At 46.1% G+C, this 17,906-nt stretch overlaps 2 protein-coding genes across 4 annotated transcripts in view; one reads left to right on the forward strand and one right to left on the reverse strand.

The window, feature by feature from the left end:
• Nucleotides 1-474: 474 nt before the first annotated feature.
• On the reverse strand, nucleotides 475-4,473 carry LOC115542236 (FUN14 domain-containing protein 1). Of its 2 annotated transcripts, none has more exons than XM_030354402.1 (5): nucleotides 4,400-4,473; nucleotides 3,866-4,037; nucleotides 3,075-3,150; nucleotides 2,392-2,520; nucleotides 475-1,805 (listed from the first exon to the last, which is right to left on the reverse strand). In XM_030354402.1, exons 1-5 carry the CDS (start codon nucleotides 4,422-4,424, stop codon nucleotides 1,728-1,730), a joined length of 480 nt encoding a protein of 159 aa, XP_030210262.1. In that variant the 5' UTR covers nucleotides 4,425-4,473; the 3' UTR covers nucleotides 475-1,727. The 2 variants fall into 2 exon arrangements, with proteins under 2 accessions (XP_030210262.1, XP_030210261.1); XM_030354401.1 differs by having other exon boundaries at nucleotides 2,386-2,520.
• A 646-nt stretch (nucleotides 4,474-5,119) lies between these two features.
• LOC115541949 (histone demethylase UTY) overlaps nucleotides 5,120-17,906 on the forward strand; it is a 42,755-nt gene continuing 29,968 nt past the window's right edge. For both annotated transcript variants that reach the window (XM_030353912.1, XM_030353913.1), the window contains exons 1-4: nucleotides 5,120-5,665; nucleotides 5,926-5,989; nucleotides 15,214-15,322; nucleotides 17,615-17,664. In XM_030353912.1, the coding sequence (XP_030209772.1) occupies nucleotides 5,475-5,665; nucleotides 5,926-5,989; nucleotides 15,214-15,322; nucleotides 17,615-17,664 (414 nt within the window). In that variant the 5' untranslated portion in view covers nucleotides 5,120-5,474. The remainder of the gene's footprint in view (nucleotides 5,666-5,925; nucleotides 5,990-15,213; nucleotides 15,323-17,614; nucleotides 17,665-17,906) is intronic.

Genomic DNA, 17,906 nt, shown 5'->3' on the forward strand with positions numbered 1-17,906 from the left:
ATACATGCAAGGCAATGTTGAAATAAACAAGAGCATTCAAGAAAAAGGAAATAAAAACATAATAAAAAAATCCTAACCAATGCAAACATTGACATTATGTGAAAGTATGCTGTTCCTATGGTAACAAGATATGCGCAGTCATGGTGGACCCGTGTGTGTGTTAATGTCAACTATTGTGATACATGCATGTAATAATAATCATCACTATGTGTAGACCACTTTTCCATGCAGGGAACAAAGTGCTACACAAAAGTCAACACAAAACACACACACACACACACAGGATAAACCATCACCCAACAAAAGCTTCCCTATACACATGTTTCTCTGTACAAACATCTCCTGATCTAAGGTTTACTGAGCCTTAGTTCAGGTCCTGTACGCCTGATCTATAGACAATACTTCGAAATAAAACACAAACACAAACACACACACACAGCCAACCAAAAAACAGACCGATTTTGACAAAACATCAACAATACTTATATTGGTGAAAACAACTTTATTTCAGAACAAAAACCAACAATATGTACATCCAAACAGTAACGTTTCATCCAAAATAAAACCCAAAGGGACCGTAAAACGTGTTCACGGAAACTTAGAACAAGCAGCAGGCATCTGTTAAACCACTCACGGTATTTTACACTTTAAAGTTAAAGGCAATGCAAACGCAACTCAAAGACAGTGAATCGATAGCAACTTAACTGGTTTAAACTGTGCGTGCCCTGACTAGAGGCTGATCGTAACTGAGTAAAAACACTAAAGTTGGCAACGTCGTTGTACTAGTGTTATTACACTGACACTCATTAATACTCTAAGATGACAAAGAGCAAAGCTACAGGAATCACAGGCGTGGTGTGGTTTTCTTTTTCGCAAACCAAATCCACGTCCAGGACAGCTAGGCATCGATGATAAAGGTTTATACGTGAAAGATGGAGTTTCATGCTCTTTGCATTGCAAAGTTAAGTGAGAAAATAAAAAAAACATCACACACACATGAATGCCTCACATAGGGCACTTAATATGTACCGGCTTCTTGGTCTGGTGATGTGTATTGTATAATAACCCATAGGGAACCCAACTTCCACTTAACTCAACCATTTTTGCGCGTGCTGAGGTGACCCATCTTATCATAATAGGCAAATATGAATCTGAGCCATCCCTACCATATTATATATATTCATATTATTTACAGGTCTCGGAGCAAGAAAGAGTTATTTATGTACAAGGGACTTCTATATGGGATTAGCTTTAGACTATTTCATCCAGCAGGACAATAGGTGGCAGGGAATAGGGATAAACGTCAAAGTCAAACAGGGCTTTGAGTGTCCTTTTGTTGCGGCTTGGCATATATCTGCACTCTGGCACATGTCATTGATAAGAAAAAAGATGTCTTGAGCAGTTTTGAACCCTTGTTTTCACCCTCCTCAACCACCCTTGAGGAGACAATGGTAGAAAAAGGTGAACTCTGTGCGTAACCCATTTTCTGTTCGAATTGCAACGAGCATGAATGATACCTTAGTGAATAGCATTTTTTTTTCCATAGCATGTCGACTTAAAAGAGGTAAAATGGAGAAAAGAGACAACATGGTGCTGAACTCGTCGAGCATACTGTAACTGTAGTGACGGGGCCTACGAGTTAACCAGATCCACCGACGTGTCGAAGGGGTTTCACAGTAGGTTACCACAGGGGCCCGGGGCCCCTCGATCAGCAAAGGGGGTCCCGTTTAGGAGGCCAGGCCTAGCAGGAAGCCGCCCACGAAGCCACTGGACACCACGATGTTCCTCTTGATGAAGTCGGTCGCCTGGGGGGAAGAGTAGGAGGTGGAGGAAGAGGCAGGTACGAACATATCATGGCTGGATTTTGAACTTTTTTGGTCAAACCTTTTAAGTGGGAGAGTAAAATAAGTTGGACACAAGCATGTGAATTAAATGTATCTTTAAAATAGTATGATTATATAATAATCTAGTGTTTAATTGAGTGGACACACGAATGCACGGAAGGATGGACGCAAGCCATTCCAGAATCATCTGTGCTCAAATTTAACCAACCAATGCAAACTGAGTATGGTGCCTCGCTATCAAGTATTCAACTGTCTCTTTTAGGAGGAAAAAAGGGCCAACTGCCATGCAAATTTCCCAAGTGTAATGTGTCCAACTGCACACTAGAGGGCAATACTGAGCCGTGGTTCACAAGAGATGATGTAACGTCAAAAACGCTAAAATATATAATTTAAAAATTCCTTGTTCCGTTCCCGCTGACATTTTTCATTCCCAGTACCGCAAACAACCATCAAAAGTATCACACTAAAAGTTAATAGCTAAATTCAACATTGGATTAAATTCATGCCGGAAGAAGAAAAAAATGATGCTGTTACAAGTTACCTTTACCTCCTCGATGAAAGAGTTGATTTCTGGCGCTGCCTTCTTGGCCTTCTTCTTAAGGTGTTTCTTGGCCTTGTTCACATCCTTCTCCACCTTCTTCCAGTCCACCTGCACATAGCCACTGTGATTGGCTATCTGTGGAGTCACATGACGAGGATGAGCGTCAAAGGGTGAGGAAATAGCTTTTTTTTTTTATCTTTCGAAAACTAATTTGAATACTACTTTACATTGAAACGAGTTTGGATGCTTCAGAAATGTATTAAATCGTTAATGTGGTAGATTACCTATCAACCATATTTTTTCCTGCTTTTTTGAAAACGAGCCCTAGGTCAACACATACGCTCACCAAAAATAGAGCTTTAAAAGTACTTTCAGAAGTACAGTTATAAAACAATACAGAAATAGGGAATAGAGGTGAATGATAGAGGGAATAATCAATGATTATTTCACTTTTTTCTTGAAAGATCAAACCAACGGCCCCATAAAACATACATCTGGGACTTAATTGCTAACAGTTTATTGACGTCCCTGCTAAAAGGCTAACAATCGGTGGACTAGGCTCCATGTATATAGTGCTCTGAATAGCCCCAGAGCTGCACCATAGGAATGCATGTAAATGTATATAACACTTTAAACGTGTCAAATCACACCTGTCCACGTTAAAAAACCTGAAGAATCAGGAGACTCACCTGGAGCAGGAGAAACCCTCCCCCCACAGCTGTGGCAGCAATCTTCCCCACCTTCTGGAACAGGTAACCTGCACACCTGTATGGGTTGTTGAATATATTACAGAGTCAACACCTTTAGCAACACCCCTAGTTTAATCTTCGTACATGGTTATGATGTATTATGGAATGGGGAGGAAGATCTCATTTGATTGTGCTTTCAATTAACATGAGCCCCTTCACATTGTGCGGAAAGGCCTCAAATGCTGCATTCATTTATTTATTACAGTGATATTTGACCATATCATGTGGTCCAAATACAACAGTGACGGCCTGTTGATTGACCCGGGTTTCAATGGTTTTAGACAAAAACATATCAAATGTGATTGCCACCCTCTTTGATTCCATTTTTTATAAGCATTTGTGGTCACTAGGATATGTTAATGTCTATATTGTCTGCGAAACTTGGAGATGTGGCTTGACATAGCTCAGAATCCCTCACTAGGTTGTAGAACCACTGTTTTAATGACATTCAGTTCCATGCAGGCCGGGTCGTGTTTTAGATTGATCTATTTGTTTACAAAAGTCACAGAATCAGCTAAGAAACCGAATAAACCTGCTTATGAAATGCAATAGGAATGCAATCGCAATGATTCATCAGTGACTGGAATTTTATGCACGCATGCACAGACCTGCAGTAGTTAACATTCCCATGAAAACATTTAGTAACTAGTGTAACGCTGGGGACCGCTGATGAAATCACAGAACTGCTTTTCAACGTATCTGTTGTTTAGGGACATGAGGAGAGCTCATACCATCCAGCACCACCTCCCATCATTATCTGCGTGGCCACAGAATACTTCTCTGCGATGGGGCCGGAGTTGTTCCCAAACACAGTGCTCCACCACTGGTGTGTCCGAGCATATTCTGTGAGGTCCACGACCTCGTACACCTCATCCTCACTCTCTGGCTCCGGCTCTTCCTTTCCTAAGAATAGACGCAGCAGCAAATCAGCTTTACTGTTACAACACTAGTCCACTTTAATCACAGCAGGAATGGAAACGTCTCCTTCTGATCCGACACAACCAAGCATGCACAGAGCAGTTATAAACTTGCAAAATAATTCCCTCTTTTGTATCATTACATAAAATACAGTTTTTTAGATGCTGGTCGACTTGATCGGCAACCTCAGCGGGACTGTCACGGGACTGGATGATTGATGGATGTAAAGTGAGCAGCGTTGATACCGCCGATGTTTTGTCCTTCACATTTTCATTACACATCATATGATTCTGCCTGTTCTGTTTTTTAAGTATAAATACAACAGCCTATCCCAAAAGTCTCCTTACCTGCTCTCTGATCCACGTCCGCCATTTTGGAGAAATGCGTGACGTCACCAGGATGTTGACAATGCTACGCCCCGCCCACTCGCTGTGACGCCCCGCCCACTCAGTGTGACGTGATGCCACGTCAGTAAATCCTTTGAACTGTCTTGATTAGGGCTCAGCAATTTTTTAATAGTTGTGGACTGGTTTGTACATGGTTATGATGCATTATGGAATGTGTGTAGGGGGAGATCTCGTTTTATTGTGGTTTTAATTAATATGAGACATTTTCACATTGTGCCAAACTGCTTTAAATGTTGCATTCATTTATTTATTCAAGTGATGTTTTAGCGTATCATGTTGTCAAAGTGCAATAACCAACTGATAACACTTGCATTCAATGAAATCAACACATGGGATGGGAGTTATTGTTTATTCAGGAAACATCCCTACACATCATAAACTCTATTATGACTTATCAGGACAGTATCATTCACCCATCTCCTTCACAAATGTGTCTTGCAACTTCACTATTAGAGGAATAACCATGAAACACAAAGATTTCTTTGCAGATCGAAACATAACCGTCTAAGTAAAAAAAAATAAGTACATGTAGCACAGCGAGTCATATGGAGGAGCTCGGCGCTTCTGATTGGTCGACAATGAACCAGAGGGCGGGACTACAGCGAGTCATATGGAGGAGCTCGGCGCATCTCATTGGCCGACGAGGAACCGGAGGGCGGGACTACAGCGGCGTGGGTTCGGCTGGGTGACACAATTATAACAACTTTAGCTCCGTGGCCGTGGAGGATTTTATGGTCAAATACACACTTTTAACGGACCCTTCTTCTATTTTTCCACCTTTGCATTGCAACACAACCGCACTCGCGTTGAAAATGTGACGCCCCGAAGGAAGGAACTACCGGAGAGTAGTGTTTCTCTCTCTCTCCAGCTCAAAAAGGGGATTGTACCACCATCAAAATCGCATTTTTTTTTTTAATCCGGGGAGAAAAGTTTTTGATCATTTCTCTCTTGTCTTTTACTACAACATTTTCCGATTCGGCGGATCGATACGCGCTGGTTTCGAGTCTGCGATCCCATGCAATCGTGCGCCGCCGCTTCGCTCGCCGCCGCCGCCGCCTGCGCCGCCGCGCCGCGGAGCCGCGTCGCCGCCTCGGCCTCTGGTGGGGATGAGGAGGAGAAAATGGCGGCGGGAAAAGCCAGTGAAACCGAGGAGGACTTTCCGACACTGACAGCCCCGGAGAGGGAGCGTCTGGCCGGCATGGACAGGTCGCGACGACAACACCACCCTCTTACACTCCCATATACCGTTGAAAAAACCAATGTGTCTCTCTTCTTCTTGTATCTATCACAAAAAATGTCTCCCCGGTCGGTGGTGGAGCTCCGCTGTGAGCGATACTGAGTCTCTGTGTGTGTGGTGTGTGTGTGCGTGTATGTGTGTGTGTGTGTGTGTGTGTGTGTGTGTGTGTGTGTGTGTGTGTGTGTGTGTGTGTGTGTGTGTTTGTGTATGTGTGTGTCCTCGCTTGCAGTTCACTGTTTGGATTCCAACGGCTTCATGAAGATGGCGCCAGAACGAGGCCCCTGCTGATGAAGGTAGCACCCCACTCTCCGACTCCTCTGCGACCCAACCTGGGCATTGTGTGCACGTTGACCCCCCCCCCCCCCACACACACACACACACACAACTCCGCTCGCCTGTGCCCCGGCTGTGAGCGCATTCGGCCCGGGCCCTAACGCGGAGGAGCTCCCCCCCCCCCCCACACCCCCAGGACCAAGCTAAACGCTAGCCAGCCGCCCCGGACCCATTCACTCGGCTAACGGGCTAGCCACCAGGGGGAGAGCGACGCTGCTGCACCTGCGGCTACGCAGCGTCGCTTTTCCGGGGAGACTTGATACTCTGCCGGCCTGGGTCCCCCCTATTAAAGGTTTGAGGAACATTTGGGGAAAAGGGGCTGAGCAGAGGGGTTGCAAGTGGCCCAGCAAACCTCTTCATACACTATCTTGTGAATACAACATGTCGTTGTTTAACATCAGTTCTGCCATGGTTGGGTCAGTGGGAGAATGGTCAAAAACGTTGTTGTCTTTATTCGGTGTTGCGTTCACGACCGCCTCGGAAATTCGTGAAGGTGGAAGTCACTACGATCACAAGCGACTAACGTTAGAGAAAGATGCAGGGAGGTGTGTGTGTGTGTGTGTGTGTTGTCACTGGTATTGTGTGTCTTGAGCCCTTCATCTGACACATGTGACATCCGGGTGCACTTTTAATGTAGAAGAACATCTCGATTGTAACGAAATGTGATCGATAGCGGGGCTACTAAAGAACGCGAATAAGTAACACGAATTGCCTCCTTGCTCCCTGTCCAAGATGGCGGGACATAGCGCAGTGATATCGATAGCTATATTCCCAGTTTGATGTTGTTATATCGTTAGAAAAGCGTGATGGGTGATGGTGGATTGGATCGCTTTGTGTCGGAGGTCCAACGTGGACCCTGATACCGCTTTGAGTCCGTCCACACGGTGTCACCGTCCTTTGTTTACAGTGTTCATGGACTCCTATCTCTTCGTGATCTGTGCGTAATAGTGCGTTTATACGCGCGTACACCTCGTCTGTAGGCCAGCAAATCATGCATTGTCTTTAACTTGGCCGCATTTGGACTACTTGTTGTACTGAGCCCCCCTGATCTTTTTGACAGCTCGGGGTTTGGAGCGACCGTCTTGATGCGGGATCTGCTCGCTAGGTGGTGTGGATGTATAGGAAGTTTTCATTCGAGTTGTCAGACAAAAGCGCTTGGCAGTGGTTGGGCCGTCATAGGGGATACAACGACCGTTCAATGTATTGAAAGCGTTATGGGCCTACCTACACATTGCAACGTGTGTGTATTGTACATGTGTGGCTATTGTTCGTGTGTCTATTGTACATGTGTCTATTATACGTGTGTGGCTATTGTACGTGTGTGTTGTAGTGTGTGTGGCTGTTGCACATGTCTATAGTGTGTGTGTCATTTGGACATTTCTACCCAGAATGCCAAGCTGACCAGCAGATCCTAAAGTTGCTATTTTTCTTTTTGTCACTGGTGCATCTTTGTTTGCATGAAGCTGCCTTTGAAGCAGACAGTGTGTAACTCTCAATTCTTGTTGGTCGTTTTGGATTTATGTCTCTGTCGCCATTCATTCATAACCGGTGGCAGTGAGTGATTGTTTTGACGTACAGGTGTGTGTCTAATGCTTGTGGCGTCCACACGGTTTAATACTGTAGTTGTACTGTAGGCAATGCAAGGTAGAGACCCCCTGGGTAAATGGCAGGTTGTCTTGTTTTGGTTTTTAATGCTCTGACACAGAGTACGCGCGGAGCCAATGGAAAGTGCTGCTCCTTGCTCTGTGAAGAGATGTCTGTAGCATTTTGTCTGTGTCCTTGTCTAGGCATTGCGAATGCGCAATTTTAATTGCTGAAATGCTGATTACAATCCTTGAGTGACATTTTGAGGTCGACAAGCGTACAAAAATGCAAGGTGGTGAGACAGACCAATGTGGCATGATGATGCTTGCCCTTTTGATGTGGCCACAATACCTTTCCTTCTCTGTGTATTGTGGTTGTTTCTCTATCGAGGGGGATTTTTAATTGTAATCAACTGAAACTGTGCCGTTGAATAACTTAATCGACAACTCGAGAAATAACTCGACAAAGACCAAAGAGAAGGAAGTTATGGCTGATGTTGAGTCTTTAGATATATGCCTACATCTTCCAGATCCTTCTTTTAGGGACATGGTTGTTGACATTGGTCAGATCACTGACCAATGTTTTAAATATGAGTTGTGCAGTTCTCGGATGAATGTGTTCCAGATTATTAGGCTAGCCTAATGTATTCAAATTGTATATCTATTACAAAGCTGTGTTGTTAACCTTAGTGAATGTATGAAGTAGTTCAAAAGACTGAAGATTGTTCTCGAAAATAACACTCTAAATGAATGTCAGAGAGATTGGGTTGCATTAGGCTAGGGTGTACATTTTATTTTGGAACATAACATTGGGGATACTCAAGACTTCAAAAGCACACATTCAAATGAATTGCTCATGATTATTAGGTTATTACATTGCCTTTCATCTGTGGGCCTCCAAAAGCATGTTGTTCACATTCAGCGTGCCATTTTAAGTCATGGTGACCCAGCTTAGCATCCGACAAGAAGTTTTTTTTTCTATTAACCATGACCGGTCATGGTTAATAGCACATGATAACAATATGAGAGTCCGGCATTAAGTCCCTGAAAAGTACCCAGGTGCATCACTATGACTCGCATTCAATTACAATTAGGGCATTTACATGATAACACATTGACACACCGACGGCAGAGTCAACCATGCAAGGCGACAGCCAGCTCGTCGGGAGCAGTTAGGGTTAGGTGTCTTGCTCAGGGACACATCAACACTCAGCTAGGGGGAGCTGGGGATCGAATTAGCAACCTTTCGGTTACAAGACAACCGCTCTACCTCCTAAGCCGACCCACAGACGAGAGGTTCCGCGGGGTGTAGGGGTGGTCTATGATGAGTCTACCCTGCTGGTAGTTCCTGGAGGAATCCGCATGTTGGTGTCTAGAACTGCTGCCCGTCTCAGTCTGAGTCTCCCGTCTGGATCAAACTTGTAGGATGTGATCAGCTTTTCAACACCCTCCTGGCTGCTACACTAAACTGTATCCATTACATTACTAGGTGTGATTTCACAATTTTCTTGCACTTTTTTTTTTTTGGACTGCTGTTTCTGTTTGTAATTGCTTTGAGTGGCAGCCTCATGTCTGCACTGGTTGGCCGTGTGTTCGTAGCGCTGTTTCACCATTACCCCCTATCCTCACCCATGTATCTCCTGGTTCACTGTTAAGACAGCCCTGGGTCAAGTGATTCGCTCTCTAGCCACATCCATAAATGTCTAGTTTGATATCGGTCACTCGACAGCTATTGATCGAGGTTAATAAGTGAGATCATGTGCGTTTCTAGATTAATTTAATTGTGAAACTTGTTGTTCTCATATCTTGTGGATTTTAACAACCCCAAACTAAATGTGTACAGACCTAGTGATGCAGCGGTCCAAGATGACCACCTGACACCAGCCATTGGCGGATGATCATTATCATGTCATTATCATGCGTGGCATTATCCATCCTACAATTGAATATTAGTGCGATACACTTAAATACAGCGATTTTAATGAATTATTCATTGGGAATAATTAGCATGGAGCTAATTGGTCGAACGATTACACCATCTCAAAATACATTTTTGTCGGAGAGAAGCCATTAGTCGAAACACTAAGTTGAAAAACTTTTTGGGGAGGAGTCAAAAAATGAATATAGGGAGCGAAACGGGAACAAGCTTATCTGTCTGGAAAAGCAGTCAACTGTGGTTTCATATCGTTCCATACGCAACTCCAGTGCATGGCTGCGTTAGAATCTACTGTTGCTCTCTGACCGGTGAACATGGGCTAGCAAGCTCAATAACATTGTGTATCCTAAACGTCTGTCATCAGTACGATCGAGCGCAACAACCATTTCAATCGCGCAAACGTGTCAAGCTTTAACAATGGTTTTAGTATCGCGTAATACACGATAAAACAACTAAACGTCGGTCAACCAACATTCGTTCGTTTGATGTGCTCCAAAACATTCCTGGTCTAATTGTCCCTCTGGGAATCTGCCTGGCCCCATCGTGTCTGCAGTGCTTTCGACACCGTCCCGCCTGTAATGAAAAACGGACTGTCACTGTTCTTTTGTTTTTTCCTTCCTCTGGTCCAGCCAGACACCACAGGCCGGGCCAAATGCATGCAGCTGCCACACACTGTTGTGGCTGTTCATTTTATTGCCAGACATGTCAACAATCCCCCCCCCACCCCACAGCCATTCAGCTGTTCTGTCAATCACCCATCCTGGCCCCTCCCCCCTTTGATGAAACACTCAGCCTTGTGAGAACATACTGCTTCTGGGTTTGTGTAAGTTCAATGTAATCATGGAAGGCTGCTATGGCCAATCTGGTCTAGCTGAGCACTTGCAAGAAGATTTGAATTATTAAATAGCAAAAAACCTTTCCTTAATGATAATGATGCATTTGATTACATTGTTCTGTGATGCGTTTAGCTACTTTTATGTAATCACTTGGGCTTAAAAAGTAATTGATGAAATCAATACCTTGCCAATCAACATGAATGCTTGTTGCATAACAATGCAATTATCTTGTGATATTCTAACATGTCAACTTGTGGCACATCGTTCCATCTCACCTTCTCTTGCTAGCATTATTCCTGAAATGAGCCCATAGTTCATATCACTGCTGCTGAAATAATCAATTTAACAGTTCAATAGACTTCTGCTTATCTGATGAGTAGGGCAGGTGTGAATCTATTCTTTTCTATTACTTCTGATGAACTATACTTAAATTTAGGGATATTTTTTGCTCGGCACCGGGGTTATGAAACATTTCTTCTAGGGACCCAAACTGTGTGTGTGTGTGTGTGTGTGTGTGTGTGTGTGTGTGTGTGTGTGTGTGTGTGTGTGTGTGTGTGTGTGTGTGTGTGTGTGTGTGTGTGTGTGTGTGTGTGTGTGTGTGTGTGTGTGTGTGTGTGAGAGAGATATCTGACTGATACCCTGGGACCAAAAAATTTGGTCCTGACCCACAGTTTGGAGCAGCATCGGCTGGGAGCAAATTTATGGGGTCTAGGTTTTTTTCTTTTTATAAGTTGTCAACAGGCTGCTAATGGTTATCCTCAGGCCGCCAAGCGACAATATTCCCAGTGTTCCCAGGCGGCCGTTTAATCCAAAACCGCATCATTCCCCCCCATCAACTTGGCATCGCTGCTCAAAGAGGAGGAAGAGCGAGAGAGTCTTCCTCCTCTCCGCTGTGTTAACGCAACAGAGCGGCCTTGCGCCACAACTCTCCCCCTCCATGAGGGAAAGAAGTGTGTTTGTGTGCAATGTTGCTGCCACTTGTGGTGTGTTTGTGTGTGTGTTCACTGCCACAACTTGGGTGTTTGAGTGTGTTCACTGCCACAAGTGTTGTGTGTGTGTGTTCACTGCCTCAAGTGGAGTGTGTGTGTGTGTGTGTGTGTGTTCCCTGCCACAAGTGGAGTGTGTGTGTTTGTGTGTTCACTGCCACAAGTGGAGTGTGTGTGTTCACTGCCACAAGTGGAGTGTGTGTGTTCACTGCCACAAGTGGTTTGTGTGTTCACTGCCACAAGTGGTTTGTGTGTGTGTGTTCACTGCCACAAGTGGCTCGCGCATGTGGCGTCTTCACGGCCCCTCCATGTGCGTTGGGGAATCGAACCCGCGGCCCCCTTGGTGTGATGTGCTACAGCAGCTGCTGGCGGAGGGCTGCGGCCTCTTGCCACCATGTCCCCCTCGCTCTGCGGCCCCTCGAAGTAGTATGTCCATCGGTGAGCTCATAAGCCCAGACAAAGGTCTAGTTTAGTGCGGAGGTTACGGGTCCTAGACGCAATTCATTTTGACTCGCCGCTCTTTAGTTTTCCGTGCCCAGGGAACACGGTTGGGCCTTTTTTATTTCAAATGCCGGGGGCGGCATGTGGCTCAGGAGGTAGAGCGGGTAGGCTGGTAACCGGAGAGTCGATAGTTCGATCCCCGGCTCCTCCTAGCTGTGAGTGTCGAGGAGTCCCTGAGCGAGACACCTCACCCTGACTGCTCCCGAAAAGCTGGCTGTCGCCCTGCATGGCTGACACCGCCGTCGGTGTGTGATTGTGTGAATGAATGGGTGAATGTAAGGCAATATTGTAAAGCGCTTAGAGAGGCCATTGGATAGAAAAGCACTGTACAAATGCAGTCCATTTGACCATTGAATGCCATATGTTGTGTATATGAAAATTATATTTTTCATGATGGTCTAGTGGTTGTATATTAGTAAGATACTCTTTGGCGTGTGGACAACTGGAGGATTTATTGTCTACCCAAGCTGTTGAGGACATTGAGCTGAGGGAGGACACACCATCTGATGATGTCTGGTTTGGAGTAGTCTAACGAAGCATTCTCAAGATTGGAATCTAAAGTAGGCATGTCGTCCAATTCGGGGCGTCATGTCGCTGGAAACGTGAAGCGTAAGTGCGCGATTCTGCAAGAAAATCCACTCGCAGAAGTAAACTGTAATGAAAACAACAACTTCTTGCCTATCAACTATAGTAATAATAATAATAATAATAATAATAATAAAGTTTCAGTATTCTTCGGCAGAAAGTATCGCCGCAACAAACCAGGAAACTGGGAGAGGCTCCGCCCTTTGCAGTGGTTGGGCCAGGCTCTGTGCCGTCCCCCCCCCCTCTCTTCTGATATAACATAGTTGGACCGTTGGGTTTGGAGAAGCACCGAGGGCAACCACGGGCACACCACGTGTCCGTGGTCAGGTTTGGAGAAGCACCAAGGCCAAAAAGCAGGAAGTCAAACTGTACCGGGGGCATAGGCTGATGGAGGCTGTGTCATAATGATGGCCCAGAGCAGTCGATAAGGAGAGACCTGGGAAATTCTAATACTTGTCTGTCTGTCACTCTGTCACTCACTCTGTCTGTCTTTCACTCTGTCTCTCACTCTGTCTCTCACTCTGTCACTCACTCTGTCACTCACTCTGTCTCTCACTCTGTCTGTCTGTCTCTCACTCTGTCTGTCTGTCTCTCACTCTGTCTCTCACTCTGTCACTCTGTCTGTCTCTCACTCTGTCTCTCACTCTGTCACTCTGTCACTGTCACTCACTCTCTCTACTGGGTGTCTTTTTCAAGCAATGTTTTGTTCCAAGTGCTGCGCATTATTGTCTGCTCAGCACTCCTCGTGTTCCTTTCGCCTCCTCCTCGGAGTGGACTGAGTTTATTCCGGGCCTAATACAACATCGACTTTAGATGTGTTGATCGGCTGCTCCCGACGGCGGCGTGGCAGTAAAGACGGCCAACGTTGAGATAATTTCACGACCTTGTTTCAGCCGGGGGATCAGTAAACCCGCGCTCTCGTCGTCGTTGTTCATCTGACGCACGGCCCGACCAGTCTGTGAGCGTTGATTTATGTCCTTATGGCGCACAGCTCTCCTACGGAATGTGCTAACCAGCGTCGGAGGAGTGAGCCAAGTCAAACAGTCGACGCCGCGTCTCCCGTTTCAACCGCGGTGTCGAGTGAGCCGTATTGTCTGAGACCAGACGGCGAAGGTCAACAAGCACGGCTGTCGGGGCCCGCTACCTGATTTCTGTCAACGGCGTGATTGCGCAAGGGCTTTGGTTTCTGTCAGGCACGTGTGTGTGTGTGTAGATGAGTGTGTGTGTGTGGAGTTGTTTTTGTGTGTGTGTGTGTGTGTGGGTGTGGCTGTCGGTCTTCTTGAGCCCTTGCCATTCCAGAGACACTTTCACGCGACGCGATCAAGGTGAATGAATTCAGACCCGTCGCCGTTAAGGAGCAGGTTAACAGGATAACTGCAGTTAAGCTGTGGACGTCGGGGATCAAACACCGTACCTCTTTGACTTGGGAGTCAAGCACCCTAGGTGTTTGAGTCAAATCTAGACTGAACTGACTTTGGAACAGTCGTGCCTCAGCAGCTAGAGACTTGTCAGACTGGATGGTTGCTGGTTCAATCCCTCGATTCCTCCTGGCAATGCCTTGTTTTGGTTTGTCCCAGAGCAAGAACCCATAATATCAAATAACATGCTGGCTTGCAAACGTGTTAATATCTAATCAATCAATCAATCAATCAATCCATCCACTGGGCACTGCACTATTAATAACATGTGTACGTTGTTTCACAAGTTGAATTAACAACCCTAAGTAATTAAAGAACTGCAATTGGATAAAATATAACTACATGGTAAACTAGACTTTTTTTTTCGTTCCTTGTTCAATCCGATCACACCAACTAGCTGCAATTGATCCCAAAAGTAGGAATATCTGTGAAAAATGAATTGTTCCTGGGTCGACCCCAGGATGCATAACGAGGAGCCAAGTGTCAGATTGGTTAATGCAAATCTGCCGTCTGAGTTTTTTTTCTGGACGGATGTCCTTGCTGATGGCGCGTTTCCATGTAAAACAGGATATGAGGGCTGAACTCTCCCTGTCTCGTTATAGTGGGAGTAGTTGGAGGAGATCATGATGGCGATCGGTATTAGTTGTTGAGATGTTGGTATGCAAGTAACATTTCAGTAGTTTGCATGCAAGACCCCATCTGGGTCTGGGGTCACCATCAGCCTGAAAGGTGGTTGAAGGTCATAGGGTATCATAGTAGTTAGGTTCTGTGGGTCAACTTTGATTTGTGTACCGTCAGACTGAGTCGGAGTACTCGATTTTATTTGGCGGCAACTTTGTTTGTGATCGTTGTTGTTTTTAATCAATTCTATTGAGCCCTTGTTCGTTGAAAGAAGTTGTTTGCTTAATAACGATTCAATATTTAGCATTACCAAGAGTTTACCTTCATTGATTTAAATTGCGAGTCTCTTTCCTTGAGGGCGCTGTCTTGGCACATTTTAGTTGGAAACAGTTGTTAAGGAATTTGTGGTTCTTGGCAAGCTTACGGAATTATCTGATGTGTTTGCTGTGGAAACCTTGTTGTTGTTTGACTCAGTTCTCCATCGCTACCCCCTACAGCTGTGGCTAATTATATGACATGCTCCTTTTTAGATGTTGGGGTATAGTTGTTTCAGTTCGATCAAGCGTTTCCTCCTCTCAGACTGTCCATTTTCGTCCCATATCTACATTTATTTGAGTTTCACTTGTATTGTTGCGTTGCTGTGTGTGTGTGTGTGTGTGTGTGCGTGTGTGGGTGTGTGTCCCACACTCACACACTGTCGCTGTGCGTGTCTCGGCAGGCGGTGCGCTGCTACGACTCTCTCATCCTGAAGGCCGAGGGCAAGGTGGAGCCGGAGGTCTTCTGCCAGCTGGGACACTTCAACCTCCTCCTCGAGGACTACCCCAAAGGTGAGTCGGGACCGCCCCCTCTCTACGGCTGCTCCTCCTCCTCCGTCTCCTCGTCCTTGTCTTCCTCTTCCTCCTGTCTCTGCTCTCGGTCTCCTCTACCTCCTCCTCCTCTCTCTTGGCTACCCCTCCTCTCCCTCTGTCTCCTCCTCCTCCTCCTCCTCCTCCTCCTCCTCCTCCTCCTCGCTCTCCTCCTCCTCCTCCTCCTCCTCCTCCTCCTCCTCCTCCTCCTCCTCGCTCTCCTCCTCCTCCTCGCTCTCCTCCTCCTCCTCCTCCTCCTCCTCGCTCTCCTCCTTCACCTCCTCGCTCTCCTCCTCCTCCTCGCTCTCCTCTACTTCTCCTCCTCCTCCTCGCTCTCCTCCTCGCTCTCCTCCTCCTCGCTCTCCTCCTCCTCGCTCTCCTCTACTCCTCCTCTTCCTCCTCCTCCTCCTCGCTCTCCTCCTCCTCGCTGTCCTCTACTCCTCCTCCTCCTCGCTCTCCTCCTGCTCGCTCTTCCCCTCCTCCTGGCTCTCCCCTACTTCTCCTCCTCCTCTTCTCCCCCTCCTCCTGGCTCTCCCCTACTTCTCCTCCTCCTCTTCTCCCCCTCCTCCTGGCTCTCCCCTACTTCTCCACCTCTCTCTCCCCTACTTCTCCTCCTCCTCTTCTCCCCCTCCTCCTGGCTCTCCCCTACTTCTCCTCCTCCTCTTCTCCCCCTCCTCCTGGCTCTCCCCTACTTCTCCTCCTCCTCTTCTCCCCCTCCTCCTGGCTCTCCCCTACTTCTCCTCCTCTTCTCCCCCTCCTCCTGGCTCTCCCCTACTTCTCCACCTCTCTCTCCCCTACTTCTCCTCCTCCTCTTCTCCCCCTCCTCCTGGCTCTCCCCTACTTCTCCTCCTCCTCTTCTCCCCCTCCTCCTGGCTCTCCCCTACTTCTCCTCCTCCTCTTCTCCCCCTCCTCCTGGCTCTCCCCTACTTCTCCTCCTCTTCTCCCCCTCCTCCTGGCTCTCCCCTACTTCTCCACCTCTCTCTCCTCTACTTCTCCCCAACCTCCTCGTTCCTGTCTCCTCTACCTCACGTCCTCAAATGTCTCCTCCTCAATTGTCTCCTCTCTCCCTCCCCCTCAACTGTCTCTTCTACCTTTCCTCCTCAACTGTCCCCATTACCTCCTCCTCCTCTTCCTCCCTCTCCTCCTCATGATTCCTGCTCCTATCCGTTCTTGTTCTCTCCCTGGCTCCTCACCTGCCCTGAGTATTTAACCATCCGTTAGCCAGCTGTTTGGGTGACCTAACGAGCCATGTTCTGACCATGCGACCATCACTTGAACACACCCCCGTGTGGCCCTAACACCTGGTGGGGGACGACAGACCCTTAAAGCAGGTCACGGGGTCATGGCAGAGCATTCACAGGTGTCTCTCCTAACACTGATTATCCCTCTGCTCAGTTTTCTTTTTTTAAAGCCGGTTTGCTTTCATTTATAGCTTCTGAAAAAAGCTTGGTTTTAGATCTTATTAGTTTCAAGTCAGGGGAGGGATTGAAAAAGGTCAGGAAAAGTATTTTTTAAGAATAATCTGTTTTAGATGTAAAAATGACCGAGGAACCGTCCACAAGAAGACTTTAAAAATATCAGTTTAGTTTCAATTAATTATCGTTTTTATTTTATGTATGTTTTTTATTTTATCTATTTTCACAACTAGTTTTCATAATTTCATCCGCTTTTGTTAATGGCAATAATAAGCTTGGTCTGCCACTGAGGTGTACCAAAGCACAGCCGTGGACTTACCTTGACTAGTTGAGTCTAGCACTACGCCCTGGTCTATAAAGGGAGCAGACCCATAATCAGTGTGATGAGGGACACCTGTTGCCCTATGATGACTCCTCTGTGAACACGTCTGTTAGGAACTTTGAGTATTTAGACATTTGTGGTTTTTTTTTAATCGCAAGCGACTTGGAGTACATTCATAATAATATTGATTGCATTGACATTTAAATGCCATTTTTTTCAATTAAATTCTGAATAATTGTAAATGTATGAACCCAAAACGTACACTATTAATCTTTTTAATTTGCTATTTAAATGTTGGTTTATAGTTTGACATAATCTTGAATCAATAACTAAATATAAAATGTAAATGTATTCTTCCTGGGTCTCTATAGCATTTGCAGATGCATTCCATGTTTGAAGGGTTTCGATGTGAATGACTTGCCTACTATATATTCTATTGTAATGTGATTTTACTGTGGCTGTGGCAGCATTCCCCTAGGACATGCTTCCCTGCCTGAAATCACACAGCCTTATAGTCTTCTTTCCTCCTTGTTTCAGCATTATCCGCATACCAGAGGTACTACAGTTTACAGTCGGACTACTGGAAGGTAGGCACACACGAACACACACACACAAAGACACGCATGACGACACACGGACACAAAAGAGACACGCACGCCAATACACAGACACATAGAGACACGCACACCAATACACGGACACTACAAGACATACGCACACACACAGACGTCAACACACAGAAACAGAAAGACACACACTCCAACACATGGTCACAAAAAGACACAAACCATCATACAGTCACAAAAAGACACGCCAACACGCACACAAA

The sequence above is a fragment of the Gadus morhua genome, chromosome 4 (assembly GCF_902167405.1).
Source record: "Gadus morhua chromosome 4, gadMor3.0, whole genome shotgun sequence".
NCBI lineage: Eukaryota > Metazoa > Chordata > Actinopteri > Gadiformes > Gadidae > Gadus > Gadus morhua.

Bases quoted from the DNA above. Each gene is read 5' to 3' on its own strand.
- LOC115542236 (XM_030354401.1), bottom strand. From the start codon at position 4,424: ATGGCGGACGTGGATCAGAGAGCAG. The intron at 3,151-3,865 runs GTATGAGCTCTC...CAACCCATACAG, and splicing joins ATGGGAGGTGGTGCTGGATG to GTGTGCAGGTTACCTGTTCC. The intron at 2,521-3,074 runs GTGAGTCTCCTG...GTGACTCCACAG, and splicing joins GAGGGTTTCTCCTGCTCCAG to ATAGCCAATCACAGTGGCTA.